This window comes from Mycteria americana, chromosome 11 (assembly GCF_035582795.1).
Source record: "Mycteria americana isolate JAX WOST 10 ecotype Jacksonville Zoo and Gardens chromosome 11, USCA_MyAme_1.0, whole genome shotgun sequence".
NCBI classification, from domain to species: Eukaryota; Metazoa; Chordata; class Aves; order Ciconiiformes; family Ciconiidae; genus Mycteria; species Mycteria americana.
In genome coordinates this window covers 22,919,665-22,936,760 of record NC_134375.1, presented here as the reverse complement: position 1 = coordinate 22,936,760, position 17,096 = coordinate 22,919,665, and the positions used below count along the sequence as shown (strand labels likewise).

The 17,096-nt window shown below is 52.5% G+C and overlaps 1 protein-coding gene across 1 annotated transcript; it reads right to left on the bottom strand.

The window, feature by feature from the left end:
- Window positions 1–2,906: 2,906 nt before the first annotated feature.
- Window positions 2,907–15,452, bottom strand: MCM2 (minichromosome maintenance complex component 2). Its single transcript, XM_075513933.1, has 16 exons — window positions 15,412–15,452; window positions 14,795–14,982; window positions 14,026–14,201; window positions 13,111–13,374; window positions 11,863–12,082; window positions 11,346–11,553; window positions 10,478–10,612; window positions 10,080–10,271; window positions 8,870–8,963; window positions 8,090–8,340; window positions 7,712–7,838; window positions 7,392–7,504; window positions 7,013–7,255; window positions 6,032–6,214; window positions 4,875–5,030; window positions 2,907–3,973 (listed from the first exon to the last, which is right to left on the bottom strand). The coding sequence occupies exons 1-16, from the start codon at window positions 15,415–15,417 to the stop codon at window positions 3,863–3,865; spliced, it is 2,667 nt and encodes an 888-aa protein (XP_075370048.1). The 5' UTR covers window positions 15,418–15,452; the 3' UTR covers window positions 2,907–3,862.
- Window positions 15,453–17,096: the final 1,644 nt, after the last annotated feature.

The following is a 17,096-nucleotide window of genomic DNA, read 5'->3' as shown; positions in this document are numbered from 1 at the left end:
ACAGTTACACTGGGAAAGTTCTTGTCAACCAGTTTCCAGACAGCTCTTTAGTGAACACACAGGAGATGGACAGCCAGGGTTCCAGCCAAGGTCTGGCATGGGAGAAAGTGAAACGCTGCCGGTCCAGAAATGCTGCATATGCTAATTTTTCCAAGTAGCTTTGGCATGAATTTGAGGAAAAAAAAAAAATGTATTATTGGAGGTAGAACTTCCCCTACTCAAGGGGCATCTGCCATTTGACAAGCAGACTCAGAAACAGCCACTAGCACACTGGATACAACCCCGGACTTGCAGATGTAGCGTGCTGGTTTATGATCACAATAAAGGCAGAAGCTATCAAGACTCTAAACCCTGTCGTAGGTAGGAAAGAGCTTGCAGGAAGGGGAAGGGGCTTGTGTCCCCCTTTTTCCCAGGTCACATACCCTCACGTATTAGCTGATTATCTGCAGGCACCTGCTCATGTACCCCAAGCAGGCATGTATGCATCGTTTGCATGCGTGTGTGCATATATACGCTCCGTGCTGGGCTAAGGTCAAACAGCTTTTTGTGAGATGCAGAGCGCCGTGCTGTTCTCCCAGGAGCGTGCACACAGCATGTTCAAATTAAACTGGATCAGGATCTGGCCCATCACGCTCTTCTCAAATCAAGATGCTCTTTCAAGCCAATCTCACCCAGCATTTGCCAACGACCACAATCCCAAGGGGGAATGGCCACTGGAAGGGACACTGCCTGGCTTCCCAGAGCCCGGTCTGCTTTGCAAGGAGCACCCTCATCATCTTCAGTCTGAGCCCAGGCACAGCCTGCTGTGGACAAACCTCACCGCCCCAAGACTCTTGCTTTTGCCCCAGGTTGTCAGAGAAGCTGTGCAATGTTCGAATCACAGCAGCGAGAAGCCAAGCGCTCAAGCTTGGCTAAACTCAAGGTTGTCAGGGGAGCAACTCCTCATTTCACGAGAGCGCGGCTTGGCTTGCCGATCTCCAGAGCCCTGCAGTAAAACCCTTGCTACGTTCAGCCGGAACATGCCCCCTGGCTAGGCAGTCCCTGTTCAAAGCAGCATCTGTTTTCACCCCTGCCTGCACCCCTGTCCAAACCAGACACCTGATGCTGTCAACAGCCAAAGCTTGCTCCAGGGAACCTGAAAAGCTCCGTGGCTACGAGAGGAGGAACATGCCTTCAGACTGGCATTAACACTCCACTGAGCGGCTGATGCCAACATTAGCAAGGGCACAGCTGCAAGAATTCATTGCTCTGCTGGATGCTGGCAAGACAAGGTGGGAAGACATAACTGCCTTCGTAGTGAGGATTTAGGAGGAGGCAGACAAACAAGCGACTCCAACAATGGCATCTCTGTTGCCACCGCTCACACCGTGTGCCAAGTGAGGTGGGACCAGAGCACAGGAGGCAGGAGTTAAGTTGCAGGACAAAACTGAAGGGTGACTGTCAAGAGCCCTGTCCAGCAGCAGGGCAAGGAGCTGGGAAAATCTGGAGTCCCACTCCATTCCTGTGTATTCTCTCACGGTTTGTGGTGACACGCTTGGCCACGTATTTAACTCTGTGTGGCTCACTACAGGCATAGGAGAGCCTTCACAAGGTTGCAAGTGTTTAGGAAGCGTGTCCGGTGCAACACAAAGCCTCTTTCTCCTCCCACACCCAACATCCATCCCCCCAACACACAAGTTCAGTTTGCTTGACAAGCTTCTCGCGTCCCTCATCACTGCTGGTTTTGCTATCTTAGGGCCAGCACTTTCCCGGGCGAGGTACGTGGGTTCCCGCAGAGCTGGGCACAGCTCGCAAGCGTCGGCAATTGCTCTCCCCAGGGATGGCCTCTGCCCGCGGCCTCTGGCATTAGGAGGCGAAGTGCGACCAGCTCTGTGCCCAGCCCAGGGGAACCACGCCGGGCCTCACCAGGTTGTGGTTCCAGGCACACGGCAGCTCTGCCCTCCCCAGCACACACCTGACCCAGGCACACATTCAGGGGGCAAAGGGCTAGCTCAGGCAGGGAAGGCATGCCAGGAAAGCGTCTCTGTGGGCTGCCTGCAGAAAACCCTGGTAGACAAGAGACCCAGTGGGAAGGGAAAAGAAGCAGCCAAAACAGTTAAACAATTACACAGGAGGGAGCTGGCAGACAGAAAAGGCAACACGCGGAGCCAGTTTCAGGCTGAGAGTCATGTGCTAAGCCCGCAGCAGGGTTCAAGCACTGCTAGCTCCAGTAACAACCAGGCTGAGAGGACACACACACACGCACATCACCATGACAAACCCCACAGTGTCGACAGCCAGGGACATGGTCTGCTTGGCCAGCGCAGAATTGCAGCAGCCAGCTCACAAATTCTCTCAAGCACAGGCGGTAGGAAGCTGGAGATGCCTTACGGTCCCAAAGTCTAGCCAGGCAAAGCACATTCACTACAGACCTCAGCTGCGTCTTGGAGAGGGTTTACTGCTTCTCCCAGACTGGAATCCAAGTGGCAGCCAAGCCATGAAATCAAGGCTGTCTAACCCAAGAGTGGGAAAGGAAGGGAGGCGGGAGATACGTACGGTGACAAGACAGTCTCGAGGCGATACTAACATTTACAGGAGAGAATCCCAGAGAGGGATCAGTGCTCCAATAAGCAGGCAAGACAGGGAAGGAGCCACTGCAGGCAGGCCCTGGGTGGGAACTGCAGTGTTCATGACACTGTCCTGTGGACAATGTCCTGGTGAGGATGTCCACAGTGAGGATGTGCAATAGCTGAGAGACCAGCACTGGCAGTTCCCACTAACTTGGAAGACCAAACACGGGATGTGTTTGTACCCAAACTCAACCCCACAAACATCTGAGCAGCTGGTCCAGCATCCAGGTTGCTCACTTACGCTCTTCCTTCCCCCCGCGGCTGCAGGAGTGCCCAAAAGAGGAGGAAACACAAAAGTATTGGAAAACAAATGTATTCAAAACGCACACAGTAAGAAAATTGCATGTGAACACTGAGCCCATCCTGTCCTCCCTGAACATCTCCAGCTCAGGGCTCCTCCACTGCTACTCCCCAAAACAGCACCATGGGTACTTCACCCTCAACAAATGGGCGAGAGCGATGGTGTTCAGTTTAGGTGCCAGCACTTCGATCCAGCCATAAATTCACATCTGCTGACAGCTGCACAGAGATAACAGCCAGTAAGGCAGGGGAAGCCCCTTCCCTAAGGCTTCTGGACACTGCCCCAGCATGTACTGAAGGAGCTTTCACTGCCCATACAGATCACCACTAATATCAGAAATAGTTATGTTTTATTTCAGTTCTCATCTTCCTCTGCCCCCCCCGCCCCTTGCAGAAACCAAGCACAAGGTCAACCCATGTGGGCACCTGGGGAAATGTCAAGTGTTGGGCACAAAGGCCTGGAACCGAGAGGCTGGCTGGTTCATGGAGAGTTGAAAGCAGTCTCAGTTATCACCCAGCAGGCTGCACGGTTGCCAGAGATGGGAAAAGAGAATCCCTGAGGGTGCTTGCAATCCAAGGGGCGTGGATAAGGCAGACATGCTTTTTGAATGCTCCCACTTGGTCTCTCCTGCAGATGAGCCCATAGCTAGCGACGAACAAACAGCTAGCATGCTGCCTATGTGGCCAGCAATTCTCTCCCCGTCGTGCTTAGCTACAAGGCAAAACAGTGAACGAAGTTGCTAAACAGACTTGGCTGGGCATTTAACTACTTAATTCTGTTCTATTTACAAGGTCTTCAGCAGCTCAGCGCTCCCTTAATCCATAAGGCACAAAGCAAGCAAGAGAATGTGCAGCTTAGTCTCTCTGGATCACGATCTCTGTAGCGTTCCTGGGAGGGCTGCAAGACAGAGGTCTCATTTCACAGGAGCACGTGGCGAACTCCGCTGCCAGCCTCAGAACTGCTGGACAATCACCTTCCGCTTCACATCCCGGCTGAACCTGTTCATCTTGAACACTTCACTGTCGTAGAAGGCAGAGAGGTTGTGGATGTTGATCTGCCGAGCCTGGGAGGAGGAGGAGGGAGGGGAGAGGTAAATGTTTATTTAAAAAAAATAAGAACTATGTGGTTTTCCATAGCAGAGGATGCATAAAATTTGACAGTCAGCAATCTCTGCTCTGCTCAGCAGGAACCAGAACTGCAGTAGCAGGGGAGACTGCAGGTCAGGAGAAAGGAGCATTGGCAGAGCTGAGCTGAGCAGGAGAGGATGCTGTCTCAGCATCTGCCTGCTCTCAGCTTGTCCTTTTACTTCCACTAGAGCTAGAACGTAACTACTATCCAAAAGCCCCTAATACCTCACCCCGTGGGAGACAGTTTTGCAGGCAGGAGACGCCTGACTGGGGGTGGTCACACTGGCAGCACCGAGCCGTGGCTCTGGAAGTAGTTACTCTGCACGTTTGATGCAAGGAGCAGAAAAGCAGCAACCCAGGAATCAAATACTGCTTTAGGGCCAGGCAAGGTCAATACTTTGCACAGAAAGGCAGTCAGGAGCACAGCCCCTGGACCAGGATGAGGACGCATCAAGGAGGAGGAGGAGGGTGAGCCTCAGGAGAGAGTGGGAAAGTTCATACAGAGATTTTTCTGCTGATTGTTTCTTCAAACGCAGGTGCCAGGGAACTCGTGTTCTCATTCACCTGCAAAGCACCAGACGTACTGCAGGATTTACCACTCTGACCCCAAAGCTTTACAGGGGTGCATGAGAACCGAGGGGGAAGAATCTGGCACTCCCAAAGAGAGGAGCAGAGACAGATGAGACAGCCCTGATTCTGGGTTAAATTAACACAGTTTTTTTCTGGTACCGTAACTCAGGAAGGGAAGTTACAAGTCTGAGAACACCTCTGGTTCTGAGGCTGCAGAGAGAGAACAGGAACCAACCCCAGAGACAGCTTGTTATGATAAGCCCGTACCTTATCCACCAGGTCCTTCTCTGGGACTTCTATGGTGTCTTGCTGGGCCCCATAGCGGTTTCTCTGGTACATCACCTGCTCTGCAACCAGCTGCTTCAGGATGAACAGCAGCAGCTCGTTGTTGTCTCGCTTGAATGAAAGGTAGCGGGAGAAGGTCTGGGAGGGAGGATGAGATGAGCCAAGAGGGTCAGGAACCGAGTGACGCACTGCAGTCTCCCATGCCCAACACCAACCAACCCCCTCCTCCCACAGAGCACAAGGGGAACCAAATAACACCGCTGTCACCTGCACCCTTAGCGTCTCTTAAAGGACTGCGGCCTTGCCAAGCTGCCACCTGCACATGCAGTTAAAACACAGCCCTGTGACAGCCACGACACTCCTCTGCCAGCTGCTCTTACACTCATTAAAAATCTCCGGAGGGGCCCTGGAGCCTCGTGGGGGCTTGGCAGTGCACTGCTGCGGAGGTGTGCTGCCCGTGGGGGAGGCAGCCATGGGATGGCTAGCCCTGGGGAAGGTGTAGAGCAGCTTCCCTTAACCCAGGCTGCCCTGTGCCTCCCCAGCAGACGCTCACACTTGGCTGGCTGTTTGCAGCCAAAGAGAGAGGCCACGAGTCGCCCAGACTGAGGGCAGACTCTCAGAGTGGATAAATGCCAGGCTGTGGGCAGCCAAAAGCTGTTCAGAGCCAGCCCCTGCCACTCAGAGAAAAGGGCAGACTGTGCACTAAACCACAGTGAGTGCTGCCCTGTGGTTAACTGTCCCCTGAGGAGCCCTAGAAAAAACACGAAGAAACTAACTGCCTGCTCGGGCTCGATCACCTGGCAGCAGCAGCAGTGGGAGTCCTGTGCCAAAATAGCAGGGGAGGCATCAAAAAAGGAGAGAGACGCAGCAGTGCTTTTGATACAGAGGCTCGGGGCACGCTTCCTTCTCAGCCCCAACAAAAACATTGCCCCACCACAGACTAATGAAGGGCAGTCACGTAGCAGTGCCTTCGGACTCACAGTACTCCATTTACACGGGCTCAGCGCCTGACTCTGCTGGACAGACCCCTGCGGAGCCTGGACGAGCCTCTTCCCGCAGCCAGGGCAGTGCAAGGAGGCCGCAGTCGAACCCCCGGGGTCTGGGGTGCAGCTACAGCCCTCGGCTCAGCCGGTGCCCACCTTGCGCATGCTCCGCATGACGCTGAACTTCTGCGTGTCGATGAAGCTCTCCAGCATCACCCGGATAGCCATGTTGACGTCATCTTCCACCACATAGTCCCGCAGGTGCATGCGGGCGTGAGCCTCGGCCATCCGGATCATGGACTCAATGTGACGCACTGTGATGGGAATGCTGCCGGTTGCCTAAGGGGGGAGAGGAGGAGACAACTCCTTACGGCAGGATAAAAGACATGGGGCAAGACAGGTGGCTTCTGGCCCAGGACCTATTTCACACTGCAGGGAGCTGCTCCTGGACCTTTGAGGACTCTCAGGCCAAGGAGGCTCTGCCACCTGCTGGCATGTTCTGCCGAGTGGTGCAGGCTCCCCTGTCCAACATTTTAATTCAGCAGGGTGCGAGGGGATGCTATGTGGGGTCCCTCTTTGCCATTGTTCAGTGCCTTTCCAGGATGGCAATCCCCAGTTACTCCCAGCAACTTTTATGAGGAGTTAAAGAAACAAAAAGCCAATTAAAAAAGAAAATATATCATTTTCCCAAGCTCCAAAAATCTCCCTCTGACCTCAACAAATTCACCATCCACTTGTAGAGGATGAAACGAGCCTGAGAGATCCCACAGACAAAAGAGAAGGGCATTTCTACACAGAACAGCTCCCTGTCATGTACCAGGAGCATATGGGTCTGAGTGAATGCAGACATCTCCTGTGGGCCCGCCAGAGTGGGTGACAATAAGAGGACTTTGCCATGGCAGGCACTAGTACACGTGTCCAGTCCATCAGCCCACAGACCACCAACAGGCAAGACTGCATTTAGATGAGGAATCATCTGTTCAGCAGACACTGCAGGATCTGCCTGTCTCTCACAAAACAGTGGCACAGACTTTTGTGATGGGAATGGCAAGAATGTGTCAACATATGCTGGAGCAGTCTCAGGCTGATTTGCTGTCTAGATACATGCTTCTTCCCCCCTTTCCTCAGCATTCTCACCATAGACTCTTTCCTGAGGTCACTGTACATCCGGGCCACCTTGTCCTGGTCCATCTGGTTGAGTTTGGGATGGACCTTCTCTTTGGCATAGATGATGTATTTCCTCAGGATCTCCTGGGGAATGGGTTCAACCCCGTATGTGTTGGGAAGAATGACCTCGCTGGCATCCCCATTCACTGCCTCCTTGCTACCTGGGTGGTGCTTGACGTGGCTGCCAACAACGAACCGGGCAAGCATTTCATCCTACAACAGAGCAGTGGACTAACAGACACCGAAGATACTCACTGGATAGCAAAACTCAGTGGGCAACTGCAGCTGAGCATCCCAACAGCAGCATCACAAGCTCAGCACAAGCCCAGATTCATAGCGCAGCCTGTACCTGCACAGGGTCCACGGTGTCTCTCACCACGCACAGGATATCGAATCGAGAGATGATGGGCTCTGTCAGGTCTACATTCTCCGAGAAAGTTAACGATGGGTCATATCGCCCACCTAGATCACAGAGACAAACCTCAAAGTCAAACACAAGCTCCAGGGCTGAAGATTTGAAGCAAGCATAGACCTCCTGCACAGAAAGACTTTACTGCTCGCTTGATCTGGAGAAACCAGGCAGAGGGAGGGGAAGCTGCACCACAGTTCTCGTACCAGCAGGACTCATACTGGAGGCCTGAGATGGTCCTGTGGTCTCTCAGCACTTACCTATGGGATTAGCAGCAGCAATAACGGTGCAGCGGGCTTGCAAGGACGTGACAATGCCTGCTTTGGAGATGGAAATGCTTTGCTGCTCCATGGCTTCGTGGATGCTGGTCCTATCTTGATCATTCATCTATGACAAAGCAAGAATGGCTTAAACTGAATCTATGTCTATACCCATCGCCCAACACACCAAGGGGAATCAGCTCCTGATGCTCTCAAAAAGTAGCAAACTGCACTACGGACCAGTAAGGGCCAAAGCAAACTGCAGAAGTCTTGGTCAGCTGGGAGATGGCACCATGAGTTACAACATCTCCTCATCGCAGAGGTTACAGCCGATCCCTCCACAGCCAGTCCTTCTACAGAGACGAAACTAGGCCTCACCTTGTCAAATTCATCGATCAGGCAGACACCTCTGTCAGCCAGCACGAGGGCTCCTGCCTCCAAAGTCCACTCCTTGCTGACCGGGTGCCTCTGGACATAGGCTGTGAGGCCCACAGCAGAAGCACCCTGGCCAGTGGTGAAGATTGCTCTGCTAGACGCCTTCTCTATGTATTTAAGAAACTGTGATTTCGCAGTACCGGGGTCTCCACACAGAAGCACGTTGATGTCACCACGGACTTTGTGTTTGCCGCCTACAACAGTAACGGGAGAGACACATTGGCAGCTGAGTGCATGGCTTGATAGCAACCCTGCCCTGAACACCACAAAGCTGAAGGAAAGGCAAAGAGCAGGCAAGGAAACCACTTTGCAGGGAAGTTGAGGGAAAAAGAAAGTCAGCTTTGGAGGCGGTCACATGTGTAAAACAGCATTTCTAACCTTCCTGAACACATCCTTCTAAGAAGGAGATGATAACAAGTCAGGACACCAAAAGGTCAAACTTCTGAAGGGGCAAACACGACCTCCTAGATGAGGAGGGATAAAAGTGTGCCCAGGTTTGCAGCAGGAGCTGTTTTCGGTCTTGGCGTTTCTACTGTCACACCAGAGTTTTCAGCGTGATAAAAGCAGTCACTTCCATCACAGATATCCCTCAGTCTGTTACCTCATCTGTCACCAAGACACACAGACAACTCTAACCACTCTTATTGCAACAGCACAGACAAACCCAGATCCATTTGCTTCCAGCTGAGTGAAGCAGCCCCAAGTGACACAAGTGACACTCACCTGGGTTTTTGGGCTCTCCACCGAAGAGAGCTAAAGCCAAGCCCCGCTTGATATCTTCATGCCCATAAATAGATGGGGCAATGCTGGCAAAAATCTGAAAGGAAAACCAGAGGAGTTGTCCAGGGAATACCATTTCCCAGTCTGGGCAGAATTTGGCATGACAATCAGCAAGGGGCTGTATCTATGGCTACCCTTACAACACTGCTGTCTTTGAAGAGTCTGTTATTATCCATGGTGAGGGGGCTTTTTCAAAGGTAACTACCCACCCAGAGTCCCCTAAAGGTGCTTCACAAAAATGGGGCACGGCAGATTGTGTAGTCTAGCACTGGAAGCTGCTGTCACTGCCTCCGCACGCCTGTAGTGCACAAAGCACACCGCAGTGGCTGTTATCAGCTGTTGCAAAGCTGGAGACCTTGACTTGAGACTTACTCACTGCACATTATAGTAGTTGGATGGGCTATGCTGCACATGAATTGTCATCACGGTCAAATATTATGAACAACTGGCTTATTTTCTCAAGGGTATTCTGATAATAGCCTGATGCTGGAGACTGCTGATGTTACAACAGTCCTGGCTCAACTGAAGCTGCTTCACCCACTGGGAACAGCAGTCAATATAAAAACAGCATGACCAAGGCAACAGAGTGAAGTCCCCCTATTACAGAGCTTAAACCTGACTCAAGTGAGGTTGAACATGCACCAATCCAGGAGCTTTGTTCTTTCAAGTATTGGATTCAGGTCTTAGCATGCAGAGAGAAGCAAAGCTAAGATCTCTACCACAGCTTAAGCTAAGCAATAACATCCCCTTAAGGGGATTGGAAACGCAAGCCCCTCAGAACACTTCCCCCACTTTGCTTTCAAGATATGGGGAGGGAAAACAACGATCAGATATAAGCAGTGTCTGAATGTCTCTCACGCGTCTTCCAGCCCTGTTGTGATGTGAAAGGCTCAAACAAAGGGGAGAAACAGAAAATTTGACCCTCAAAAGTACAAGGGAAGTTTCTTATTTACTTCCCTCCTATAACTCACTCCTGTCAACAGCTGCCCGAGAGCTACAGAAGACCAGAAGACCATACAGAGCAAACTGGGATTTCTAAAGGTTTCTTTAACCACTGTTTCGCCAGCTGACACCCTTCATCACTTTCTGATCCAGCTGCCAGGTGATGGTAAGCTATCAACAGGAAAAGAAGGGATGTCCAAGGCTGACCCACCTTCTCCCCAATTTGCTCATCCTTGGACAGACCCACAATCACTTTCACATCTTCATCAGTCAGTTCTCCAATAGCCAGCTTGTTGTCCTTCTTGGCGATGTGGTTGGCCAGGATCACAGTCGCAAACACCGGGAACCCGTTGGCAGTGTTCAAGGAGCCATCGTAATTGTTGTGGTAGATCCCTGTTAGCTCCTGGGAACCAGGAGATGCTATGTCACTGCCTGCACAGTACAAAGCAGGCCCCTCTCCGTTTTAAGACACCAGTCTCAAAAGTAGCTGCCCAAATGCATCTGAGGAAAATCCCTCCCCACATCCCCACAGATGTTCCCATGATGTTGTTGTCGGAGTTTAAAAATGCTCTGTGCTCAGCCCATACTTGAGTTCAACAATGTACTCACAATCTCATCCCCTGGCTTGCAGCTGTCAACCAGATCGGCGAGGAGAATGGCATCCTTGGAGCGGGGCAGCCTGCCGGCAGCTACCCTCCCAGGGCTCTCCTGGATTTTGATGCGCTGATAGTTCTGATAGACTGTCTGCAGCAACAAAAATAGAAGTTACCCAGCAAGTCTGGCGGGCATCAGCATGGCCAATGCTTTTCAAAGGCATCTCAGCAGAGAAGGTCCATTCAAAGATTTACTATACTTTGGTTAGAAAACTATGGGCACGGGAGGATGGAGGTTGTGAGGAGCAGTTCCAGGGTGTGATAGACAACAATGGGGACAGGAAAGCACTTTGCCACATCTCACCACTGTGTTTCAGCCACCACAGTCTTTGTCCACCCAAATACTGCACCAGTTCCTGGGAGGAGGATGCTCCACATATGACGGTTAAAGATATCAAAGCAAAGAATGAAAGTCAGAAGATCCACATCAATGATTTTGCTACTGTCCTCTAGTTTCCTTAGCTAGCAGATCAGGAAATACTGACCTAACTTGGGAAGGAGGAGAGCTGGACAGTTGGTATCTGCATTTCTACAAAATGGATAGGAACTGGGTACCACAGAGATGATTGTGGCAAAAGATTCAGCCCAAACACTTACAATGAGGCAGTAAATGACTTTTGGCTGCTAAATTGGGCAGATTCAGGTCAAGAGCTCAAATAGACAAGATCTATCTTCACAGACTCCTGAGGTACAGCAGTAGACCCCTCTCCCAGCACGAAGCCTGTTCAAAGGGTGGGAGCCAAGGCAGTGCTGGGAGGAACAGGCAGTGCAGCAGCCTGGGCAAGACGAGCAGACAGCCCCGTCCAGGCAAGCACATCTCTTACCTCTTCCATGTTGATTTCAAAGGGGCCAAGAGACTGACACTCTGGACAGGAACCGGGTTTCACCTCCTGGTTCTGGGACTGGAAAAAGGGCCCCAGGATGAAGCTGCACTTGCTGCAGTTGTATTTGACCATGCTGAGCTGAGGCAGGACCCCTGTGCAACTCGTCACTACTCCACTGGTCCGGATCAATTGATTCAAGTGCAGTTGCCTGAGGAAAGACAGAGAGATGCTGAATGCCTGCAGGGCACAGAAAGCAGAACACCCTATAGAAATACTCTTGCTACAAGGCACAACTCCCAAAGGCCTAGAAAGAGACAGTTAGCAGTAGGAGTTTTCTCGCAGGGTTTGTGTTTTACCTGGAACACTGGAAGTTCATCCTTAATCTGACCCTTTTTCTGTAATAAGCTCAGTGATCCTGTTGGACTTATCCAGAGTTTTCGCTTGCAGACTAGTTCTTCTGAGCACCCCAAAGCCTGCTGCAGGCCCCACAGCCACTGCTGGCAATTCCGGCACTTACCTGAGGGACCGCAACTCTTCCACCAGAGGGAGGTGGGAGATACGGACATGGATCTCCTGAGCAATACGATCATATTTGGGGTACATGGCCAACACCACTTCCTTGGCTGCTTCATCAAAGATCTTCAGCATTTCTGCTGGGGCCTCAGGCAGAAAGTAGGCAAGGACATGTTCCTGGGCTGCCAGATCCTCGTAGTTCACCACCAGACTCTCTCTGTTCTCTTAAGAAAAAGATGAGGTGAATTGTATTTTCAACCTGCTCACTCCTCAAGGAGTCTGCAAAAGATGGCTAGAACAGACAAGCCTGTATCCTGCAGGCTGCAGATGTCTGCACCTTCCCTGAAAAGTGTTTGAGGTCAACAATTTGAAAATGGGTGGAAAACTCTTTTTAATTTATTTCTCTGACAAATTCTTCATCAGTACCAAGCTTGTGATTGTTCCCCCCCAGTTCAGCACAGATACTTCCCAGGCTCAGTGTTCCTGAGACTCAGAATCTCCAGCCCAACACACAACTCTCCCACAGACCTCCAGGAAACAGAAGTTAATAGGAGAGACAACTGTGCTGAATGGCTGGCCAAAACCTTCTGTGTTTCATGTTCCTGGAAAGGGACAAGACAAATGCCTTTTCTTTCCTAGCTGTGTAATACTGACCCTGATCCACTACTCAAGTTTCTGGAGCTTCTGCCTCAGTATAAAGAAGAAATATGAACAACTGCAGTTACACGAGCTGTTCCTGGATGTGACAATTTCTGCTTTTAAAATTTATCAGTGACAGCCTTAATGACTGCTTCTTCTGGCAGTGCCTAGTCAGAATACAAGGCTACAACACTGACACAGTTTTCAAAGTCACAAGGTCTATTTGTGTCCCCTCGGTGGATGATCCAGTTTCCAGTGTGAGAAAGTAACTGGCACAGACAGCGAGCAATTGTTGTCTCTTTCAGATTGCAAGCTTGCAGACCACTGTCTGCTGCCCCACATATTCTTTTGCTAGCATTTCTACTATGAATATTAATGAGTAGCAGATGCCAGGGGCCTTCTAATTAGTCAGCCAGAATCAAAGAAGATAGTAGACATGTTTCCGTTATTCATTTATCTCCATCAGCATCAGAGTTTCTTAAAGTGCTGACTAAATGCCTGGAACAAACAGGGCAGCAGAAAAAAATCCACCTATGGACCGGATCACTGCCGTGATCAGTAAAGTATCGTGACCCACATAAAGAGGAGAGAGCCTCTAATCACTCAGCCCTACCTTTGCACATGTCGCTGATCCTTTCCTTGAAGACATTGTGCCCATGGTCATCCACATGGGTCTTCAAGAAGTTCTTGAAGCGGTGGTAGATCTCAAGCCGGGGAGCTGCCATGGAAACCCACTCCCTCACCGAATGCCCTTTCATGTCTTCCAGATTCTCAATGCTCTCAATCATGTCTTCATCTTCCTCTTCCATGCCGTCGGCAGCTCGTTCTGCCAGCCGCCTCTTCCGTGAAGGACGGTCTTCGTCTTCATCGTCACTATCTAAGGATTGGGAGGAAAAACTGCTAAACAGCTGGGACTCCTATTCCCACTCTTTGGATTAGTCACGGTTGGATCACACGGGCTGTGGAAGCAAAGAGGTCAGAGCCTGGGATGCAAACCAAGAGCCATCCCAGGCCCAGCCTAAATCCAGTTCCAGCCTGGCTCCTACATCTTCCACAATGTAGCTACAGACTTTATGGGGGTGAATAAGATTTGTATGCAACAGCACACAGTCATGTCCATTAATGCACTGAGGGAGGAAGGCCAAGGAATGGGCTTCCAAGCGTACCAAAGGCCCTCCCATCCAGCCCACAAAAGTCTGTAGAGGAACACCAACACACTCCACAGCGTGTGCTTGGTAAAATCCCAAACCCTTGATACAGGTCCAGAATCCTGACTTTGTTTCAGCAGTGAACACACAACCAGAACACCACACCAAATGAGCTCCTAGGAAGCCCAAATCAAAGGGATTGTGCACTGGTGAGTCCAACCAAGCCCACAGCCAGAGATTTCACTAAGAGCCAAATACAGCGGAGCTCTAGAGACCTCCCTGCTAATCTGAGGGTGAGAGTCCAGCTCCCCCCAAGGGCAGGGTTACAGTCAACCACATGGGGATCAGCAGCCCACTTGGTACAGCTCATCTCCACCTACCGTAAAGCAGCCCCCTCCTCATGCGGCCCATGCCCTGTTCCAGCTCGCGGTCTCGCTGCCTCATTACTCGCTCTGCGGCTTCCCGCTGGCTGGCGGTGAGCTCTTCCACATCTTCATCGTCCAAAGCCAGGCCCTCTGCTTCATAGACATCCAGCTCGGGGATGGGGCGGTAGTCCCTAGCACACACACAGAGCATTGAATCAGGCCGAGCTGCAGAAAGTGTTTCTCCAGCCCTTCTCTGGCTACTGCTGGGTAGGTGTCAGGACAGTTGTTCTGCAGCAAGACTGAGCGTGTTGAGCAGGAAGGCACTTCACAGCGAAGATGCCCTGCAGTACAAAGGGCTCCAGCACCGTGGTTATGAATGCCAGCGTTCAAGCCTTTGTATTGTAAAGTTCACCAGCTTGCCGGCAGGCCTGGCTGAGTAAAAAAAACCGTTAAAACTTATGCCTGCAGGAGTAAGGAGCTGGATGCACACCACGCATCCAGGGAGACCCTGGTTTACCCACACGGGATCATGATGACACTTTGCTCCCAGCTTGCAATTTGCTCAGTTCTTCTGGGACTCAAATGACACCGTGCCCTGACCTTTCTCCACTGTCCAGGAGCTCTTCGGCCCCCTCACCCCAGCTACCAGCACAGCTACCATCCCTTGCGGGACCCCACCATGGCTGAGAGCCCCCCCATGTCACTGGCTGCACTGACACCCCGTTAGCAAAACCCCATCCCCAGCCACAACACCCCAGAAGCTGGCTCCCGCCGCTTTCCTTACCTTTCCATCCCTTCACCGATGAGCTCTTCTCCTTCTTCCTCCTCTTCGGGGAGCCCCTCGGTCCCCAGGAGCCCTTCGGACTCATCCTCGAAGGGGGGCAGGTCCCGGCCGGGGCTGGACGTGAAGGCATCGCCCCGGCGTGAGCTCCGCACGGGGCTGGTGGCCGCCGCCTGCGACTCGGAGGAGTCCTGCGGGGACAGGAGGGAGAGGGTGAGGGCGGGGAGCCGGGACACCCTCCTCCCCGGCGCCGGGCCGCGGAGGGAGAGGGGAGTCAGGGCTTCCAGGGGCCTCGGGGCGGTCAGAAGCGGGCCATGGATCACGGATCAGCGATGAATCCTCTTTGCGCAAGGGGGAAAGATTAAAATAATTAGCCCTCCTTGCAAATGACAACAGAAACGCATGGGGGGGGGGGGGGGAGAAATCCATCCTCCGAGCCCAGAGCAGCCGGAGCGGCGGGGAAGGGCTCCGATCCCCCCCCCCCCGGCTCTCTCCTCCGGTGCAGAGCACGTGAAAAACTTCCCGCGGCATTTAGGGTGTCCCCGGCGAGCGCACCCCCCCCATTCCCCCCCGAAATCCCCCTCCGGACCCCGCTCCGCTGCCCCGGCCCGGCCGCTCACCGCCATTGCCGTCGCCTCTTCCTGCCCGACCGGATTCCGCGCGAAAACAGCCCCACGTGGTCGGCAAAAGCGCGCGAAAGCTCATGAATAATGGATGAACTGGGGGGCGGGCCCCGGTGCGTGAATATGGATGAGGCGGCGGGCGGGGGGGCTCGGGCGGCCGGTGGGCAGCAGTGGCAACCTTGGGGGAATTTTGGGCAACGTTTGGGCATTTCCCTCCGGGCTCGAGGAGGCCCCTCCTGCCGGGAACCCGAGAGAGATCCCGCTGCGAATTCCTGCGTCCGTGTTCTCACCACGCCTGCCGCTTCTGCCGCTAAAATCGAGTCTGGCTTGGCCAGTTTTGCCACTGACCCATGGGAGAGCCGCTTGGATCGCCTTTATTCTGGTTCAGGCTTAAACTACAAGAGGTGGGAATGGGGTTCTGGGGTTGGGGAGTTTTTTGGCCTGAGTCTGTATGTAATAACGGTAACGGGGAGCTCAGCAGAGCAGTTCTGAAGAACAGACACCTCTGTCTCTGCAGTTGCTCGGCGCAGCGAGTGATGCTCGAGAGGAAATGAAGAAGAGCACCTGCCCCATAGAAAGAGGAAGACGAATTTAGAGAGACAAAACATAGCAATGGGCTGATGTTCAGCAAGGAGGTGAAACACTTCCATTCCAGGCCACTGGCTCTTTCATAACGGTAGGTGGCTTGGATTTTGGCGATCTGTCTTGTCTGAAGGGCTTCTGACCACTATTTAGTATCAGGCTATTTCTGCTCTTGGCTGCAGTCAGACGTGGGACAGTAACCCTGAAACAGGAGACACCAGAAGCAAAAGTGACTAAAGAGGCAGCTGACAATCATAGACCTGAAATGCCTCTGCCAGCCCGGCTGGATGATTCAGCCCGGTATGAATATAGCAAAGCAGGAGCATCGCGATATAAATAGGAGAGTGGCTCATCCTCCTCTCTGTGACACACGATGGGGAGCTGGCTGGTGCTCAGAGCGAAACAGGCACAGGCACCCCCCAGAAATGCCCCCGCCTGTAGGCTAGTAGAGACCACCATGGCTTAAAGGAAGGCAGCCCAGGACCCGCGTAAGGTGGTGCTGTCTGCCGAGGCCCAGGTGACACGCTGTGATGAGCTGGTCTCACCACAGGGCACTGGACAGCCAGATGGACAGCTTTTCTGTCTGTCCTTCTCAGAAGACCATGGACCACGTCCACGTTTTCACTGCTGTCTTTGGCTGCCAGCTACGAGTGGTCCTGTGCTTGAGCTGGGGTGCTCAGTCTCTTTGAGAAGAGCTGAGGTTGGGCAGCTAAAACCATCCCTAAAATCAGGTGGCTGCCGTGCATGGGACAGAGCTCCTTCTGCTGTGCTAGAGACCATGCACTGGGGCAGGCGAGAGGGCTGAGATGCAGACAGGGCCCGGACAGCTCGCTGGGGTGAACGCAGCTGAGCACCAAACTCCTGACCGCATCAAAACACGCCATTAGGATTTTGCAGACTGGTGGCTTACAGCACAGGAGGAGTCCTGGGGACTGAATTCCCTGTGAAAAGAAGGGCAGAGACACAGGAGTACAGCCCAGGTGGTATCCTGTGGTACAAATTTATGCCTAATACTAGAAATCAGTAGCTTGGTAGAGCAGCTCTACCAAGAGCAGCTCAGAAACAAGACAGGCACATCTGGCTCTGCAGTTACTCAGCAC

Bases quoted from the DNA above. Each gene is read 5' to 3' on its own strand.
- MCM2 (XM_075513933.1), bottom strand. The intron at 8,964-10,079 runs GTGGGTCAGCCT...TTTTCCTTTCAG, and splicing joins ATGAGCAAATTGGGGAGAAG to ATTTTTGCCAGCATTGCCCC. The intron at 7,505-7,711 runs GTAAGTGCTGAG...TCTGTGATCTAG, and splicing joins TGCTGCTGCTAATCCCATAG to GTGGGCGATATGACCCATCG.